At 40.7% G+C, this 19,093-nt stretch overlaps 2 protein-coding genes across 3 annotated transcripts; one reads left to right on the top strand and one right to left on the bottom strand.

The window, feature by feature from the left end:
• Window positions 1–242: 242 nt before the first annotated feature.
• Window positions 243–4,713, bottom strand: mettl27 (methyltransferase like 27). 2 transcript variants are annotated; one of them, XM_042093031.1, is made up of 6 exons: window positions 4,609–4,713; window positions 2,903–3,042; window positions 2,562–2,690; window positions 2,052–2,187; window positions 1,567–1,659; window positions 243–964 (listed from the first exon to the last, which is right to left on the bottom strand). In XM_042093031.1, exons 2-6 carry the CDS (start codon window positions 3,020–3,022, stop codon window positions 747–749), a joined length of 696 nt encoding a protein of 231 aa, XP_041948965.1. In that variant the 5' UTR covers window positions 3,023–3,042; window positions 4,609–4,713; the 3' UTR covers window positions 243–746. The 2 variants fall into 2 exon arrangements, with proteins under 2 accessions (XP_041948965.1, XP_041948964.1); XM_042093030.1 differs by lacking the exon at window positions 4,609–4,713 and having other exon boundaries at window positions 2,903–3,196.
• On the top strand, window positions 4,638–17,648 carry nf2b (neurofibromin 2b (merlin)). The gene is made up of 16 exons (XM_042093029.1): window positions 4,638–4,736; window positions 4,811–4,936; window positions 5,379–5,501; window positions 5,734–5,817; window positions 5,920–5,988; window positions 6,247–6,329; window positions 6,570–6,645; window positions 7,127–7,264; window positions 7,611–7,685; window positions 8,651–8,764; window positions 9,503–9,625; window positions 10,394–10,611; window positions 12,972–13,074; window positions 13,197–13,327; window positions 13,706–13,874; window positions 16,570–17,648. Exons 1-16 carry the CDS (start codon window positions 4,647–4,649, stop codon window positions 16,615–16,617), a joined length of 1,770 nt encoding a protein of 589 aa, XP_041948963.1. The 5' UTR covers window positions 4,638–4,646; the 3' UTR covers window positions 16,618–17,648.
• Window positions 17,649–19,093: the final 1,445 nt, after the last annotated feature.

The raw sequence follows: 19,093 nt of genomic DNA, 5'->3' as shown, positions 1-19,093 counted from the left end.
GCAAGTGGGATATTCTTCTTACAGGCAGTAGGGGCGGGCGAGGGAGTCTTCATTGGCCCTGTAATGAGTCATTTAACCATATACCAACTTACGAAGATGATTAATTAACACGAAAACGTTGTCTGGTGTTGAATGAAAATGAGCTCCCATCCCTTGCCATGTTTTGAAGCCTCCACTATAGCACCTGATGTGACGACCCTTCTGCTACCATCATTTCTGAAGGAACATATAACCACAGTATGTCAATATCAATGGATTTTACCTAGAAATATAACAACTTGTACAGGTCACATTGTCTTTCCTGAGTAAACAGTTAACTGTAACCTTACTGATAATTACTGAAACAGGTTCACCTCTCAACAGTTGGAATAATTCTACAATGCATTACAAATACTAATTTATAGCATATAATCCTGGTACAGGGGTGTGATTTTTTTTTTTTTAATTAAACTTTAGGTGTGAACACATTACATCAACTTGTCAACTCACTGCTTCCATCTTGTGGCAGCATTGTGTACAGCAGTTGACTTCATTCACTTCAATATAAAACATTACTAAATCAAACCATAATGATTTCCTATTTGCCATTTTGTTCAGTTATGAACCATCAAATAATATGTGGACCATATCTTGAAAATCATTTGATGTCACAATACCTTACCATTGTTTCTGAGAAGACTGCCAAAGCATTCACATCCGAACCCAAATCAGATCACAAGTGTCCAAAATGTCTTGCTTAACATGCCTTACTTGTGCAGGGCCATGGCCTTTCTGTACAGATACACAGCCCCAGGTATATACCCAGTCTCGTGCTCCTGCACTGCTTTCTCCCATTCCTCTACCTCACTGACGGCAACTCGGATCATCCGCCCTTCACTGACCATGCTGTCCAGCGCAAGCTCCAGCTCAGCTTTGTACTTCAGGTTGTCAGGGTTGGCCCTTGTTGTCATGCAGATGTGCCCCCCTGAAACAGGCGCCAAAGCATGGCTTTATCTCTCTGGTTCATTATGAACTCATTTAGCATTTAGAAATATAGATCACTGATTCTAACCCTAACAGCTACAGTTGTATTCATAAGTGTACACACCCATGCTAAAGTTTACTAAAAAGAGGAAAAAAGGAAAAACATCTTTTGGAAATTTACATGGTTTTATTTCAGTTAGCCCAAAACTGGCCTTTAAAAATAAAAATCTGTCTGCCTCTATGGGAATTTAACAACGGGGTGTGTATACAGTACTTATGCCCCCTGTATTTTAAGGAAGAACATTTGTTTATTTATGATACATTATTCATTCACAAAGAAAATTGGTATCCTAAAAACGTTACATTTTTCATCATTTTTTAAAATTAAGGTTAAGATTTCCATTAAGATTGGGTGTGTAAACTTATGAACACAACTGTAAGCGGCAATGACTTTCTTCAATGCAAGACGCTTAACAATAATAAACCAAAACAGCATAAAAATAAATATATATCAGAGAGAGAGAGAGAGTGAGAGATTAATTAAATGACATGATTCTGTACTGTAAATGTGATCAGAGTTGATGTGACAGGTGCACCATTCACCTGGTTTTGTGGCCCGCCACATCTCTTCAATGACCGGCACGGGTACCTGTCCGACACTCAGCGCCCCCACAATTACAACAACGTCATATGCCTCTAAAATATGAGGGGTGAGACAGAAGAAAACACAGGTGATATCAAAGAACTGGAGCAATAACCACACCAATCTAGGTTGACCATGTTGGTTGAAATGAGTTTCAATTTTTTGATTAGTCCTATGAACATTTCAAGCAGAGTTCAATTGCAAATACAGATATCCTTCATTTTAATGAATGGTCATAAGTGCATATCAGGTAGGCCTAAAATAAACTGTGATCGGGTTGTTTTGATTTAATTTATTTTTACTTAATCAACCTAACTGCAGTTTGGTTGATATTACCTGGAACACACAACAAATCTCCACATGATTTATAATATCTGTTTTTAGAAATTAAGTTTTCCTTCTATTTCTCATATTCAAATATTCAGAAGTCCATGCAGTGGCATACCAGCTTGTACAGGAAGTGGTTCTAACCCAAGCAGACACTTCCACAGCTCCTGATACAGCCCTGTCTTCCTGGACAAATCCAACATGACTTCACTGCCATCCAGTCCACTGAAATGCTGAAACCCCTTTTCTTTCAGCTGCAAAAACAAAAAGACCCTTATGTGAATTAATAGATAAACATAGTGTTGTAAACAAATGTGGCTTTCCTCTGTGTACACAGCTATATGGTGACCTTACTGTACTAAATATCTAATTGATTATTCAAGTGCAATTTATTTTCCTTGACATGTTTAACACTCTATAAAGTGCCATGAGACATGTGCAATGTTTTGACGCTCTGTAGGTGAGATGAAATTGAATTGAAATTGAAATGTTGCAATTTGTTGGCAATGGCCATATACAGTAGGGTTGGAGTTAGTTGGCCCATGCAATGTGCACATTATTGAGAAGTGCATCATATAGGGTAATTTATTTCTTAAATCAAAACAATAAACAGTTATAACTTATTTACCTTCATACTGACCAAGCCTGTTCCACAGGCCACATCCAAAACCTTTGCACTGTCCCTGTCACCTTGAACGTGAGACGCAATGCATTCTGTGGCCAGACTTGGAGCGCGATAGTCCAGGAGAGCTACATCCTGTTGCAGAAGATATAACAGGCTATTGGAATTCAGGTGAACAGTCAGTGAAGTGTTTTTAAACAGAGAATTGGGAATATTGTCACAATAATTCATAGCAAAGAGCAAAGACCCTAGAAGCCTATTGGTTTGGCTTTCTCACAAAACAAAAAGGATTAGCCTAATGTCGTGTTGATCGCTTCCGTCCCCATACTGATCTTTATTTCTCTCACCTCTTCATATTGTTCAGCCCACTTATCGTAGAAACGCATTTTATCCCTTGGACCACTGTTTTCGTGTGCAGAAAGAATTGCATTTTTCACATCTGTGAAAGTCCTCGTGTGCTCTTCCATTATAGTTTATCTGCAAAAGTCTGAAATACCAGCAGAGAATTTGTCAGAGGTTTGTCCCTCATATCCAGAGACTTTATTGAAGGACTTTGCTCATTTCAACACAACATGTCAACACACAGCTCAGCTGTTTGAGCTGTTGTTTCTTTTTCAACGTTTCTTCTCGGGTCTAGGGTCTAGCTGACTGCACATTTCCGGTTGTTACACTATGCTATTTATATATTAGGTTACTGCCATCAACTGGACTGGAGCAATAACCACACCTGCTTCAGGTATTCGTGTGCCGGAGTTACCGGATATACGGTTTCTGACCTTCAGCGGTAGAAAAATATAGCCAACCTGTACAAAATCACGAGTGCACTTCTCTCACAGCCCTTGCAACGGCTATGGGAGGAGGACAGATAAAGGACATTATTTAGGGGCAAGTGCAATTTGGAGAAATATGCTATATATACCCTCGTGGTCAGCAGAATCTGAATACAGTATTTACTAGGTAGTAATCTTTCTCCATAACTGTATGTGTAATGGTTTCAGAAAATACCTCCCCTAAGGTGATGAACAGTGAAGTTACTTGTGATTGCAGTTCACACATTCACCACTGGAGTGTGGATAAACTTCAACTCAGCTGAAAGTCAATCACGGTTCAGGCATACAGCTACTGTAAGTTTTCACTGTTTTTTTTACATTCTTGTCTGCACTGTTGTGGCGACACTGAAATTCGACTCTCAGGACTTAAATTGGATGATACCGTATTGTAGTTGTCTGCATTTAATATTTTGCACCGATTTAGCTATTTGTTAGGTAGGCTATGTCCAGTTTGTTCTAACGTTATGGCTATGCTCGCTAACATTAGCTACCATTACAGCAACATGGCCAGCTCGCTACTAACTTCACTGACCAACGTCAGTTATGAAGTGAGTGGTATTTGGGTTGTTTTAACGTCCTTACATTCGTCTCTTTTCTGTTCACTTCAAATAACAAGGACATTATATAGAAATGCGATTTATTCCAATGCCTGACTTAATTAGCCAGGTTAGTTAGATTAGCTCTTTGGTTAGCAACAGTGAGCTGGCTAACATTCACGTAGCGTTAACGTCAAACGTTAGCTGTTTTTGTTTTTGAACGTTAGCTATCTTCCGTAGTGCCGTCCGTTTCTTGCATAACATTTATGTCTCAGAAATTAGATAAGAAACAAAAAAATAATGGTTGGTTGGTCCATTTAGCGACGGGTTGTCTTTAACGTTAATCCACAGACAATAATAGTATGATGGCTGCTTTAAGTTCTACTCCAGTGTCTTGTTAGTTCCGTGAGCTAAAATTAAAACATCTATGGACAATTTGGAGTCGAACAATGATAACTGGCTAAATACCAAACCCCTGCCAGGTTGTCAACTTTATTTGACGTTTCACGTCTAACGGTAGCTGTCTTGATGAAGTAGTTTTGCAGAGCTTGCGGAGTTGCTTCACGTTGCACAACAATAACAATGCATTGATTTCTGATGGTAATGGGGTCCTACCATGATGTGCTGCAGACTTGTGTTAAATGTAACTACGTCACATCTCAATTCATAAAGCAAAACTAACATTACCTCCTCTTTTGCTCATCACTTAGGATCCAGAGCTGAAAATGTCTATCCTTGGCCTAAAGAAGAAACAGCCCAAGACTTTTAAAGTCAAAGTCGTCACTATGGATGCCGAAATGGAATTCAGTTGTGAAGTAAGTTACCCTGCTTATGAAGTTTGAAAACAATGGGAAGTGAACCAGACACAATAACTTTTTGTTTTCTTTAGGTTAAGTGGAAAGGAAAAGACCTGTTTGACCTTGTTTGCCGTACCATTGGACTTCGGGAAACCTGGTTCTTTGGTCTGAGATATAAGGTGAAGGATACCAACGCCTGGCTGAAGACAGAGAAACGGGTGAGTAAGCATAGGGTGGACAAGCAACAAGGCGCCATATGTTGGTATTGCGGTAGTCCCAGTCCTAATGGAGGCTCTCGATCCCTTACAGATTGCTGTTATTTTGGCAAAATGGAGCACCAGCATCTTTCAACAGTGGCTGTTTTGGCTGGGATCTAGAATAGGAACTTTTAAAACAGGGACAATAGTGTGTTACCACTCCTGGGGATTTGTACCACTGGACAATGTACAAGTTGGATTGCACAGGGACATAGGAACAATGAAGTTAACGAGGGGAACTAAGGAAAAATGCCCAATGAATGTAACTGACTGAAATATCCTCTAATGTTTTATGAGGAGAGGTGTGGTCGTGATGCCTAAACCCTGATGACCTAGGGTGTGATTGTAGTGCAGTTTGTTTGTACAGTCTAAATGTGTTTGTTTTGTGCTTCTTCTGAAACAGGTCTTGGATCAAGAAGTCCCCAAAGACTCCCCAATAACATTTCATTTCTTAGCAAAATTCTTCCCTGAGAAGGTGGAGGAGGAGCTGGTCCAGGAGATTACGCAGCATCTCTTCTTCTTACAGGTGGGTGGACCTGGGCTTTCAAATTATTGACTTTCTCTCTCTCCCTCCCTGTCTGTCTGTCTCTTTCTCTTTCTTTCTTTCTTTCTTTCTTTCTTTCTCTCTCTCTGTATTTTGTTGGCATGTTCTTGACAATAATGTTGTGATACATTGTATACATGTATATCGTACATGATATTTGTACCATAACAATGTTTCTGACATTGACTGTGTGTGTTGAAATTCAACCCCATAGGTTAAAAAGCAGATATTAGATGAAGAGATATTTTGTTCACCTGAAGCGTCTGTACTTTTGGCATCATATGCTGTTCAAGCAAAGGTTGGTTTTGTAGGAACTTCCATTGTCCACCGAATTCTAATGTAATGAAACATGAATCTATAGCATGTAAAATGGTAACCTCTGCGTATTTGTTACTTCCAGTATGGTGACTATGACCCAAACTTCCACAAACCTGGCTTTTTGGCCCAAGATGAACTCCTGCCTAAAAGAGTGAGTAAGGGTGTGATCTTTTGTCGTTTTACCTTTCTCGATAATGCTGGTGTTCATAATTGTGTGTGTGTGTGTGAGTTATGATGTTGTGATGATGTATGATCTGCAGTTATTTCATGCCATTGTCTTTGGAAGAAATTACAGACACAATTGATGACAGATGTTTATTAATTGGGTTTTGTTTGTTATACATAGATGATTTTTGTAAAAATACTGTATAGATTTAAACTGTGGACGTGTCTGTCTGTGTGCGAACAGGTTTTGATGCAGTACCAGATGACCCCGGACATGTGGGAGGAGAAGATCACCGCCTGGTATGCAGAGCACAGAGGTATCGCCAGGTAACACACCCTTTCCTCTCTAGAACCTCGGCCAAGCTTCTTTGGTTCCAATTCTAAACAGAATCCTTGTTTGCTGCTCATTGAGGTTCTGTTAGCTGCCTCTGTTCAGTCACTGGTTAAGAAGACAGTGATTGACCCCTAATAGTGTTTAATATGTCCATTTGAACACTTTGGTTAAAAGAAAAATCATCACCATACATTCTTTGGCTATATTTTCACCGAATTCATGTTTCTGTTCAGGGATGAGGCGGAGATGGAGTACCTGAAGATAGCACAGGACCTTGAGATGTACGGTGTTAGCTACTTCTCCATCACAGTAGGTTCCTGCTCATCAATACTCTGAGGCCTTGCTGATAAGCGTCAGAACTACCAGAACATGTCAATCAGTTTTAATATAACTCACAAATGCTTTGGTAATAATAACGTGTGCTTTCCATCACAAATGCTACAGTAACGATAAGAAAATACAATACATTCATACTGAAATGCTGTTCTTTTGTTTGGGAATTTCATATGGTAGATTGTAATGGTACTGATATAGTATTGGTATAATATTGATATGCTCATGCATTGATATAGTGCTTTCTACTCACTTTTCTGCTGCTGAACGACTCCTCTTCCTCCTCCTTAGCCACTGCTGAGTGGCCTGCCCTGTTGTGGTCAGCAGATGTTTGAGGCCCACTCAAGCACTTGTGCACCACTGCCGCCTGGCCGGTTGGGGTCAGAGATCCCCTTGTGTTTGAGACCCACACAAGCACTCGTGCACCACTGACGTCCTCTGATGTTTCTTTCCTTAGCAAAACAAGCGTGACACGGAGCTGCAGCTGGGTGTGGATGCCCAGGGTCTGCACATCTACAGCCCCAACAGCAAGCTCACCCCCAACAAGTCCTTCCCCTGGAGTGGTATCCGCAACATCTCATACAGCGAGAAAGAGGTGTGTGTGTGCGTGTGTGTGTGTGCGTGTGTGTGTGTGTGTGTGTGCGTGTGTGTGTGTGTGTGTGTGCGCGCGTGTGTGTGTGCGTAAGTGAGAAAGAAATAATTGATAAGTCCTGAAGAAATGAAGGCCAGCTTGAAATCTTGGAAGTCTTGATCGTAGCACATAGTGAAAGATATTTAAGAGAATTTCAGTGTTCTGTCCGTCTATCTGTTGCTATTGTTTGTGTTATTGCATTGCTCATCTGATCCCAGCTATACATTAGATCTGATGGCCTTCCTTTTGATTGAGTGGATTTTAGACTATTGTTACGTACTAATGCTGTTGTATATTTCTCTGCTGTTAGTTCACGATAAAGCCACTTGACAAGAAGAAGGATGTTTTCAAGTTCTACTCTTCTCAGCTACGTGTTAACAAACTGGTAGGTGAAGAGATCTATTTAGAATGTAGAATTATACATTGTGGCTGTGATCTTATTTTCATTTCTTAATGGATTCTCTTATGACTGACACACACACATATAGACATATAGATATGTGATATATAGACATATAGATATGTGATATATAGACATATAGATATGTGAATGCACAGTGTAATGTAATGCAATACGAACAGATGACTGCATCGTCTCAGAAGAAGTGCTGGCTTTTCTTAACATTTACAGTTAAGAATAAAATGGCAAATATTGATTTAATGTTTTTTTTCTCTTGACCAATATGTTTGTTCCGACTGAAAATGACACTGCCACATGCCAAAAGGTTGTAAGACAATGTGGGAGAAACATGGAATCAAAAAAAGAAGCGTTTTCATTTTTTTTTTTTTTTTTTACATTTTTATGAAAAATGGCATGTCCCAAATTATTAATACGCTTTGTAAATAATCAATGGAAACATCTTTATTTGCATTCACAGCTCTCAATATGGTTCTTATAATATCTACCAAACCTCCCCATTTCTCCACAATGATTCTAGACCACACCTTTTTAGCAGCAATCTGGGTTTTGAGGCAGTAATGATTATTTGCCATCACTCTGGCCTTGTGCTCACTTTTTTGACGGATTGAGGTCTGGACTCTGGCTGGGCCACTCTAAAATGTTATTAATCTAAAATATATTATTCTCCATTTCTTGCCTTGTTTGGCTGTATGTTTTGGATCATTGTGTGGTTTAATGGTCCAATGCCGCCTATTGGGGCAGGTCTTTTGGCAGACCAGATCTTTTCCTCCAAAAATCTTGATATAGCCCCTTGTTTTAGTGTTACCATTTACTCAGAACAAACATTGGTCAAGAGAAAATATTAAATCAATATGAGTATGAGTAATTTTGTTCCTAACTGTTAGTGTCTACTAAACAAATAAAATGTAAATGTGATTAATTTATCACAGATCCTGCAGCTCTGCATTGGGAACCACGACCTGTTCATGAGGAGAAGAAAAGTGGACTCGATAGAGGTCCAGCAGATGAAGGCTCTGGCCAAGGAAGAGAAAGCCAGGAAAAAGGTTCAGGCTCTTACTCATGGATCTATTGATTATAACTTGGCCCACTTCTTAATTAACTGATGAATAGACAGATTGATTATCTGCTTGATGGTGCTTCAAATCAGCCTTCTCTTAAAGGTGCTCTAAGCGATGCCACACGTTTTTTAGGCTAAAACACTTTTTGTCACTTACAGCAAACATCACCTTACCATCCGCTAGCTGCCTGCGTCCTGAAAACACTGTAAAAAAACGCGATCTCTGTGGACCGCCCAGGCTCCAAAAACGGCAACAAAAACAACCTGGGCAAACCTAGCCCATACATAACAAACTGATCCAGCAAATCACAGACGAGATGCTTGTTTAGGAGGAGTTTCAATTGCACGGGAGGGAGGGGGAGGAAGTAGCGAGCTAGTCTCTGTTTTGTTTGAATGTTAACAGAAGTGATGTTACCCAGCATCGCTTGGAGCACCTTTAACTCTCAGATGGCTTTCATGATGGATTAGAACATTTTGCCAATTGGCAGTTTGATAGCTGAAATGAAAGACCCAATCGTATTCTAAAAGCTTGCTTTTATTCTTTGCTGACCGTGTGACTCCTGTGACGGGCGTTGTGTGTCGTGTGTATGTGCCCTGTCTTCGTTGTGTTGTGTGTGTCGTGTGTGTGTGCCGTGTCTTCATTGTGTTGTGTGTGTCGTGTGTGTGCCATGTCTTCGTTGTGTTGTGTGTGTGTGTGTCGTGTGTGTGATGGATGAATGGTCAGATGGAGAGGCAGGTGCTGGCCCGGGAGAAGCAGATGAGGGAGGAGGCGGAGAGAGCCAAAGAGGAGATGGAGCGACGCCTCTTCCAGCTGCAGGACGAAGCCCGCATGGCCAACGAGGCCCTGGTGAGGATACACATTACACACAGAGACAGAGACACACAGACAGAGACACACAGATTTTTTTAAAAATCAAGTTCAAATGATTATCGAAAGTCACGCAATTTCTTAAAAAAAAAATCACTTAAATGACTTTATGTAAATGTACATAAACAGTACGTAAGTAGTAGTAAGTAAGTAAGTAAATGTTTATTTGTATAGTAAAACTATCACTGTCGAGTGTTGACTCAATGCTGTTGCTGTCTAACTAGCTTCGCTCGGAGGAGATGGCAGATTAGGAAAAAAATCACCTAAATGACTTCATGTAAATGTGCATAAACAGTAAAACTATGACTGTTGAGTGTTGACTAGGGCTGGGACGGTAACCGCATTGCCGCAATACCGCGGTCGCGTGATGCCTACCGCGGGCGGGTCTGAGCTTGTCACAGTCATCACCGCAAAACAAAAAAAGAAAAATCTGTGAAACATTTGGGGGATTCTACTTCATGTAGCCGCCTGCAAAGGTCTTAAGATGACTGCATAATATGTTTTCAACTATGACATATGCACAATTCCGGGTTAAAAACGTATCAGAATCTCAGAAATAATCACATTAAGTCTATTCAGTTATCTTAAGACGTCTGCAGGCGGCTACATGAAGTAGAATCCTAGGGGGGGGGTGTTAAAGCGGTATACTGTGAAATCACGGTCATTTCCTGCTTTCCAACCGCGTTAAGAAAACATCCATACCGTCCCACCCCTACTGTTGACTCAATGCCGTTGCTGTCTGTCTAGCTCCGCTCAGAGGAGACGGCGGACCTGCTGGCAGAGAAGGCCCAGATCGCGGAGGAGGAGGCCAAGCTGCTGGCTCACAAGGCTGCGGAGGCGGAGCAGGAGCGCCAGCGGCTGGAGGTGACGGCGCTCAAGACCAAGGAGGAGAAACGACTGATGGAGCAGAAGATGCGCGAGGCCGAGTCGCTGGCTGTGAAGCTCGTGGAGCAGTCCGAGAGGAGGTCAGACGAGACACACACACACACACACACACACACACACACACACACACACACACACACACACACACACACTTTGAGACATTGTAAATTGATAAAACTGCTCTATAGATAAATAAATAAACTTTTTAATTGAAAAAGAATAAATATGAGATAAATAATTAAAATGGTGTTTACTGTTTAGTGTCATAATAATGCAGCAGGAGAGAAAATGTATCAGAAATAGGGAAAGAAAAAGAGTAGGGTAAATAAAACCTCAGTGTAATATGCAACATAAATAAGACCAAGGACATTAATGTAGCATGTGTGTGCTTCAAGCCAGAGATATGGTTCAACTCCTTCATCCTATGCGGATGATTAAGCACTATAGTATTCTCATGCAGTAGATACCAGCTCCATCTCAGTCATGTGTGAGTCATCACCACAGCCTGGCTGGGTGCAGCATTTGCTCACATGTCACAAGCTGAGGACACTGCATTCGATCTGAATACACAAAAGGGCCGGGGAGAAGCATGGGATTAGATTACATGACTGGGTGTAGTTGTGTATGTGTTTGGTTGTTTGTTTGTTTGTGGTCGTTTTAGTTGATAGTAGTGCAAATGGTGCTGTCATTGTTGTTGTTTTGTAAAAGGAGAGCACTTAAGACCACAAGCAGTGGAAAGTTTCTACAGACGCCAAGCCAAGTAACATCAGTGAGAAATTCTTATCTTCAGTATCAGTTCATTTGCAGTGGACTGCTCAGGCTGAATCAGCGCCTGTGTCTACAAGCATGTGGGGACTTCAGATGGTCAAATCTGTCCTCAAAGATCTCTACTGCTTGAGTAGAAAAGACTAACTGTAGACCAGACTTCATTGGCATTTTATAGTTGACATCAAGATTTCTTTTCCATCTTTGTCCTTCTGCTGTTTTGTGTTGTGGTTATAAGTTTATTACGGTTTACTTGGGGGGGTATTCCATCAACCTCGCTAATGAAGGCGGCGCTTAACAGAAATAGCCTGGCTTGAACTAGCGTAGACTTTTACTTGGGGCTGAAGCCGTTCCATTAACTCAAGTTAGCGGCATCTTGGCCTCGTTTATTCAAGCGAGGTTTAAGTCAGCTTCATCTCTGCTCGTGCACGAGGGAGAACAGTAGACCAAAACAGTAGTTTGACAAAAAGAGGATATATGTCGTAAATTAAGACAATACTAGACGATTTCTGTTGGCAAGCGCCATCTACAGGATTTTCATTGAAAGTCATCTAATTTAACATCGAGAGAAAAAATAGATTGCCTACAGAAATTGGAGAATAATGAAAGCATACATTTAAAACAAATAGTATAAACAAAAACAACTTATGGATATGCATATGGATATTCTATCTAAACTATCTATAGCTTACGTTCTTAGATTAAAAGTGTTCACTCCAAATTATTGTCTAGGTGAAATAAATAAAATAGTATCAACATAATAGCCTATTGTCTCCCAAAGTGTTTGAAATAAAATTATCTGAAATGCAATGGCTTTCAATTCAATTTATGGCTGGTATTTAATCTGTGTAGCACACAGTTGATTTGACATTCATGAACAATCGTCGACACATGAAGCAGTTTTAATTATTAGCTGCCTAGGCTACAGAATTATCCTTTGGCTTGCATCAGATACAATATAGCCACTGGCAGCTGTCACTGAACAGCCTACCAATTGTGCATGGCCCTTTATCAGCAGTAGACATATCTTTCATCAAAGATTATAACTAAAAATGCCATTAGCAAGGTGATAAACTATGTAGCCTTAATACTTCGTATGGGAAGCGAACCTGCGAACACGGAAGAACGCAATTCCATTCCTATGCTGTCTCGCTGCACGTTACACCACCACCGAGCGTAAGTGGCGCAGAGTAGCAAGATTCCTAGAACCACACGCATGTGAAGTTAAAGCTTTTTTAATCTTATACATTCTTTGGAGCTAGTGAATGTGTAAATCCATGCTTGGTGATACTGTCGGAAAAAGCATTTCTAGGCCTACTTCTATTTTTGAAGTTGTAGGCTACAGGTGACGAAACACAGGTTGACGGAACCATCTTTTTGGACTCGTTTTCCGACTGATTGTTTTTTTTGCAACACAGCTTAATTTAGCTTGAAAGTTAACCTGCTACGGAGCAGGTTAGTTCTGTGGCATAAATTCCCATAGTTACCAAGCTGGGATTCACGTTAACCTCATTAATGGAACGGAATTCTCACTAAAATTAGCGAAATAAGCCAGGTTTGGCCTTTAGCGAGGTTGATGGAATACCCCCTTGGTGTCGAGCTGTTACGTTGGTTGGTTGTTTTTGTTGTTGTTGTTGTTGTTGTTGTTGTTTACTTATAGAGTATTGTCTTGTAGGTTAAAGGAGGCTGATCACCTAAAGCAGGACCTGAATGAGGCTAAGGATGCAGAGCGCAGGGCCAAGCAGAAGCTCCTGGACATCACCAAAACCACATACCCGGTAGGACACGTCATGAACAGCATTGCCACCGTAGTTTCATAAGTTCATGTGTGTTTACTTTTACTTTTACATCGATTGAAAGAATTACACACCTGATTAAATCTGTCTGTGTGTGTGTCTAGGTGATCACTTCTTATGCTACCCCTCCTGCCGCCCCCGAATACCCTGAAGTGTCCATGGAAACAGGCTCGCACAGAATGGACTTCAAGGACTCAGACATGAAAAGGCTGTCTATGGAAATCGAGAGGGAACGGTGAGGTGCTGCACACCTGCATGCTTTCACACTTCACACTGAATTTTGAGGCGTCCAATTCTGTGTCAGCCAAATAGGCGAAGGATAGGCAACAGAGAAGTAAACATAATGTGTGAAAGATGTAAAAAATAACTGGAAGCTCTGTGAAAATGTAATGTAGGAAGTGCATCGATGAATTGTGCCTCATTGTGCACTTCAATTGTTCATCTGTGTAGATTAGATAAAGCCATTAGAATACAGCTATACTTTTTTGCATTTTTGCAGCTAGTCACAATTTTGCCAACTATCAGTCTCTGAGGGATCGTCATTATTCTGCATCAGTGATACATTTAAGTATTTTGTGTGTGTGTGTTTTGTATTTGTATGGGTCACCTCCAGGTTGGAGTACATGGAGAAGAGCAAGCACTTGCAGGACCAGTTGAAGGAACTGAAGTCTGAGATTGAGTCCCTGAAGCTGGAGGAGCAACAGCAGCAGGCCGGCGTGTTTGGCATGTGTCCACCCCAGGCCCGCATCTACTCCGAGCCCATCTACTTACCTCACAGCAACGTAAGGGCGCTACGCTAACATGGAACACATTACCTCACAGCAACTTAAGGGTGCTATGTTAAGACGGAACACTTTCACAGTGCAATGGCGCTACGCTAACACACTTACCTCACAGCAACGTAAGGGTGGAATGTTAATACAGAACACACTTACCTCACAGCAACGTAAGAGAGCTAAGCTAACACAGGACACACTTACCTCACACCACTTTAAGAGTGCTATGTTAACGCAGAACACACTTACCTCACAGCAACGTGAGGGCGCTACGCTAACACAGGACACGGGCTCTCATAAAGTAAGGGTGCTATGCTTACCCAGCAGACATTCATTAAAGGAGAAGTTCGGTGTGATATTGAACTAAAGTGTGTTGAAACATGATACCGAGTGTGAACTTTTGTCTCATAGCTTATCTCAGCTTGTCCCCTGCACTCCGAAAGTTAGCCAATGCTACCAAGGGACCGTTCGGTATTGATGGAATGGACCACCGGAGGAAAATAGGGGAGGGTCATGTCTTTTTATTCTTTGTTGAGGGGAGGGTCACCCAACTTTTTTTAGTCTAGAAGGGAGGGTCACCCAACTTTTGTATTCACGAAAACAGCAAAAATTGTGCCGTCGCCCGCGGCCTTGTGTCTAATGGGCTTCGCACCTTGCCAAAGATGACATTAAGCGTTTATTCTTCATTAATGCCTATTGTAGCCTAAGCAAAAAGCTTAACGTGGCTTAATGTCCTAAAACAACGATCACTAATCACCAAATTGCTCTCATATTGTTCCTCATAATCACTAAGAACCTTCAAAAAATTTAGCATGAAGTCATATTAGGCCTATGAACTTTAGGCTACCTGACGTGATAGCATGTTCCTTCACTGTCTCCTTCACTGACGCCTATGGAAAAGGCTTAACGTCCCAAAACAACGATCAATGATCATTAAATTTCTCCCTCATATTGCTCTTCATAATCTTCTATAAAAATCTAGCCCGAAGTTTTTTTTCTTTTTGAGCATGTCGAATCCCAGGACATAACGCACTGGGCCCAGTTTCCCGACGGAGACACGCTCTTAGGAGTTTTTTCTACGATTCATCTTACGATCGTTCGTTTGGTTTTTCCGACTGTTTCCCGAACATGCTCGTAGCGTGAACGCGCATGCACTGCTCTTAACTCATTGAGTTCCAAAAACGTAATATTAAGTTTTTCCTTCCCATGCGTTGAGTGCCAAAAACGTAATATTACGTTTTTAGCCTTTTTTTTTAATTACGAAACTAGACACTCTAACACACCTTATATGTGATTTTGGGAACTCTGTGATGAATGGAAATTAAATATATGACGATCGAAAACTCATGAAAACGCACAATCTGGACATTTTATCATAACTCGGTTGCCGCTTTGGGTCGAATCAGTGACGCATACACGTCATCTCAAAACCAGGCCATTTTCGTGGGTCTATCACTAAGTGGCAGTCTCGCTGATCACTTCCCGGAAAGTTTACAGGCAACACTTAATATTTCATGAAAGACGTTATATCTCCATTTCTAGAAAAAAACAGCGATTTTGATGAAAACTAGCCACTGTTTACCTTGGGATTTCTCAGGAACAGAGGCGTGTAGAAATACACGGTTTGCACCCACTGAGAGCTTAAAGTCTCACCTTTTAAACGAGCCATTGTATGTGTTCATAGCTATAACACAGAATATGCTGTGGCTGTACAAAAATCATCAACAATGGTCTAGATTGCTCGCACTCTAGGACAAAGCTTCCGAAAACAGTTTGGCATTCAATGAGTTAAGATGCTCTTAAGGGGAGCTGTCCACGTTAATAGTTCTGAAATATCCTCTGATTTGATGGTGATGTCAGGTGACTGCACGTCACAGCTATAAGCCTACCGTTTAAACTTCGGACACATTAATTCACATCAACACGAAAATAGAAACATCTGCATGTAAGCATCACATTGGCTATGTTGTAGCCTATCCCCAGAATATCAGCAGCACTTTATTAAGGGGCATAAGCCGAGTGAGCTGAGTCCCTGCCATTCTTAATACAAAGCATGCTAGTTGATTGTACTACAGTGTGTGTGTTTGTGGCATTTTGGCAATCTGCTACCTCTATGAAGTGGAGCAAGTGGTCCCGAGTATCCTTTGAGGATGCCAGAGTAGTTAGCCACCACCATAACCACCAGGGGGCGCAGTTTGCCACCAGGGTCGTTCCACGTCCAATCAGACAGAATCCCGGAAAATGGTTGCTGCACAGTCCCATTCATGACATAGGAACAGTTTGAATTTATTTGATTTGACATGGAATGACCCACTACTGTTGTACTCACAAATGCCAGGTTGTAGGAAGTAATGTGTGATCGACCTGTGTGCATAAGGATGTATTATTTTGATAGACTGTAGATTAGTAATGTATTACTTGTTCCGACACAGTAGTTGAAAATAATAGATTATACTATATACTTTGTACTTTATACTTTACTTTATACTTTACTTTTACTTTAATTTTTTTTTTAGATGACTATAATTTTAACAACCTTTTTGTTCATTTGTGAAGTGACCTTGGGTGACATGAAAGGCGCTCTAAATAAAATGTAATATTATTATTTATTATTAGTAGTAATAACAGCATTCTTGTGCCAAGTTCTTGTTAGCTAGTATTTTGTGTGCGGCAGAGTGTTAACTTTGTGTGTGTGTTTTAGCGCAACTCTGCCTACCTGACTCAGATGGCCTACTTTGAGGAGGTGTGAATGGAGAGACTCCTCATCGAGAGGAAGAGGAGGAAAGGGCAACAGTACATATCCACCTGGATGTGCGTACTGATTTTAGCCATGAACACACACACACACACACACACACACACACCAAGGAGCAGAACATTTCAGCCTCTACACTAACTCCCATTGTGAGTCCTGAAGGAACTCTTCACAAACTTTATTTTTTTTCCTTGCATTTCATGGTCTACACAATTTTAAGTTATGTGTGCATTTGGTTGTGTGCATCTTCCTTGTGCTTTAATTTCAAACTGAGGTTCCACTGTACATATAGCCTATCTACTATCAAACCCAGGTGCATTTTACAAACGTGTTGAAAAAGGGATTAATGTTCAGCAAGACGTATGACTAGTTCAAACCTCTGACACAGTTCCTTGCTGTGATATTGCTGTGAAACTCAAGAAATATTTAAAGATCTTGTCGTTTGTGACGAGCAAGCGGTTTAGTAGGTAAATTACATTCTGTGAAGTGAGACCACACCCAGTCCCAGAAAGTTATCACATAGGATTAGATATCACATTTTGGGCCCTCATTTAAAAGGCGGGCAAAGTGTCAAGTCTGTCATCAAGCAAAGTTGTCGTCCATGAACTACAGCTATCCTGTTGCATGTGAGCGCACTGAGTCTGAGTCCTCAGTGTTTGCACGTAAAGTCTTACCAATGGCCTTAAATCAGTTAATGGATTTTGCCTAGTTATTAAATTATCTTAAAGGAGAAACCCGGTGATTTTCTTCACATAGATCTCCATTTATCGAGGTCACCGAGTACTGTCGGTATTAAAAAAAACCCGAAAACAATCGGTTTTGCCCAGCTCGAGTTGCTGCAGCCAACAGCTAAAGCAGCAAGGCAGCTACAGTACTACACATGGGGGCTCATGCCCCCCAGAGTGTAAGAATAGTTTTAGAAGACTGGTCTAATTTTTCTCAAATTTACACTACCGGTCAAAAGTTTGGGGTCACTTAGATTACAATTTACATAATTGCAAAAGGGTTCTCCAATGTTTTCTCAATTAGCCTTTTAATATGATATCAGATTAGTAAACAGAATGTGCCTTTGAAACATTGGATGAATGGTTGCTGATAATGGGCAATGTATATATTGCATTAGATCAGCCATTTCTTTCTACAACAGTCAAGAACCCTTTTGAAATTATGTAAGCACATAATGTAATCTGAGAACTGCTGCCCTGATTAAAATTCAGTGCAACTGATCTCAGCTGGTATTCTGTCTATTCATGGGTTTCATCAGGTCCCTTTCCACAGGTGTATAAAATCAAGCATCTAGATTATGAATGCAGACTGCATGATGCTTGATTAATACACCTGTGGAAAGGGACCTGATAAAACCCATGAATAATGGAGTGGAATAGAAATTTCTAAGTGACCCTAAACTTTTGACCAGTAGTGTACGTGCTGCTAACACGTCTGGTGTAGCCAGTTCCATTGATTATAGTGTAAGTTAATTGTTGCAGCATACGCTCAGCAAACAGAACACTTCAGTTATGTGTCTGGTATAGCTTGCCTGATAGGCCTTGGTCTCTTCCCATCATTTAGATTTGGACCCCATGTCTGTCGGATCGAAACCCTTAAATTATTAATTTCCTTCTTTTATCTAGAAGAGCGAGGTGGTTTGCACTAGAAACCTGTTTTTTTCTAATGTATTCACAAGTTATCTAGACTTTTATTTGCATTTTGTACACTAAGATGTTGAGCTTTGCCTTAAACTTGTGATCTTTGCCTTAAACTATTTTTATTAAGGGATTGTTATGTAAAATATAAAAAGTGGACATAAACATACATACACACTTTACCCCACACTACAACCATTGGCATAATAGCTGCGTTTGGGAGAATGCTCACAAATGCACCTTTGTGCACACACACACACACATCACTTCAGTTTGTGAGGAGGCACTACAAGAGTCAAGTAGTTTTGTTACTGATGTGAGCAGTATTATTGTATCAGATTATCCTAGTTTATGTTCTTTGGTCTTTTAAGTCCATTTATTTGGTTTACATAAGTCCAGTGTCTTTGACTCTTTGACACAGTATGTGCGCATTATGTATCGGTTTTGTTTGTGTTGTTTTGTTGATTGTCCATGTTTTTCTGTTATTTAAATTCCATGAGAAGTCTGTGTCAGACTTTGCCACTGATCACTTGCTAGTTGTTGATTAAGCACAACCCAATTCACATGCAATACTAATGGTAAATCACGAGAGACTGAGGAAGACCACGGTATGCACATGTCACTCACTATCAGTAATGTCATGTTCTGAATGAAAGCTTTTAGTCTTGGCCTAATCCAAGTGCCTAAAACGTGTGTCGATGTTCACATGATGTACGTGTTCCCCTTTGACCAACGAAAGAAGATGTGATGATGACGATGATGATGAGGATAATGATAATGATGATGGAGTGTTTGAAATCATTTGTTTGTTCTGTCAGAAGAGAACT

This window comes from Alosa sapidissima, chromosome 5 (genome assembly GCF_018492685.1).
Source record: "Alosa sapidissima isolate fAloSap1 chromosome 5, fAloSap1.pri, whole genome shotgun sequence".
In the NCBI taxonomy this organism is placed as follows: Eukaryota; Metazoa; Chordata; class Actinopteri; order Clupeiformes; family Clupeidae; genus Alosa; species Alosa sapidissima.
The sequence above is the reverse complement of the archived record's forward strand: the minus strand, read 5'-3'. Positions and strand labels throughout refer to the sequence as shown.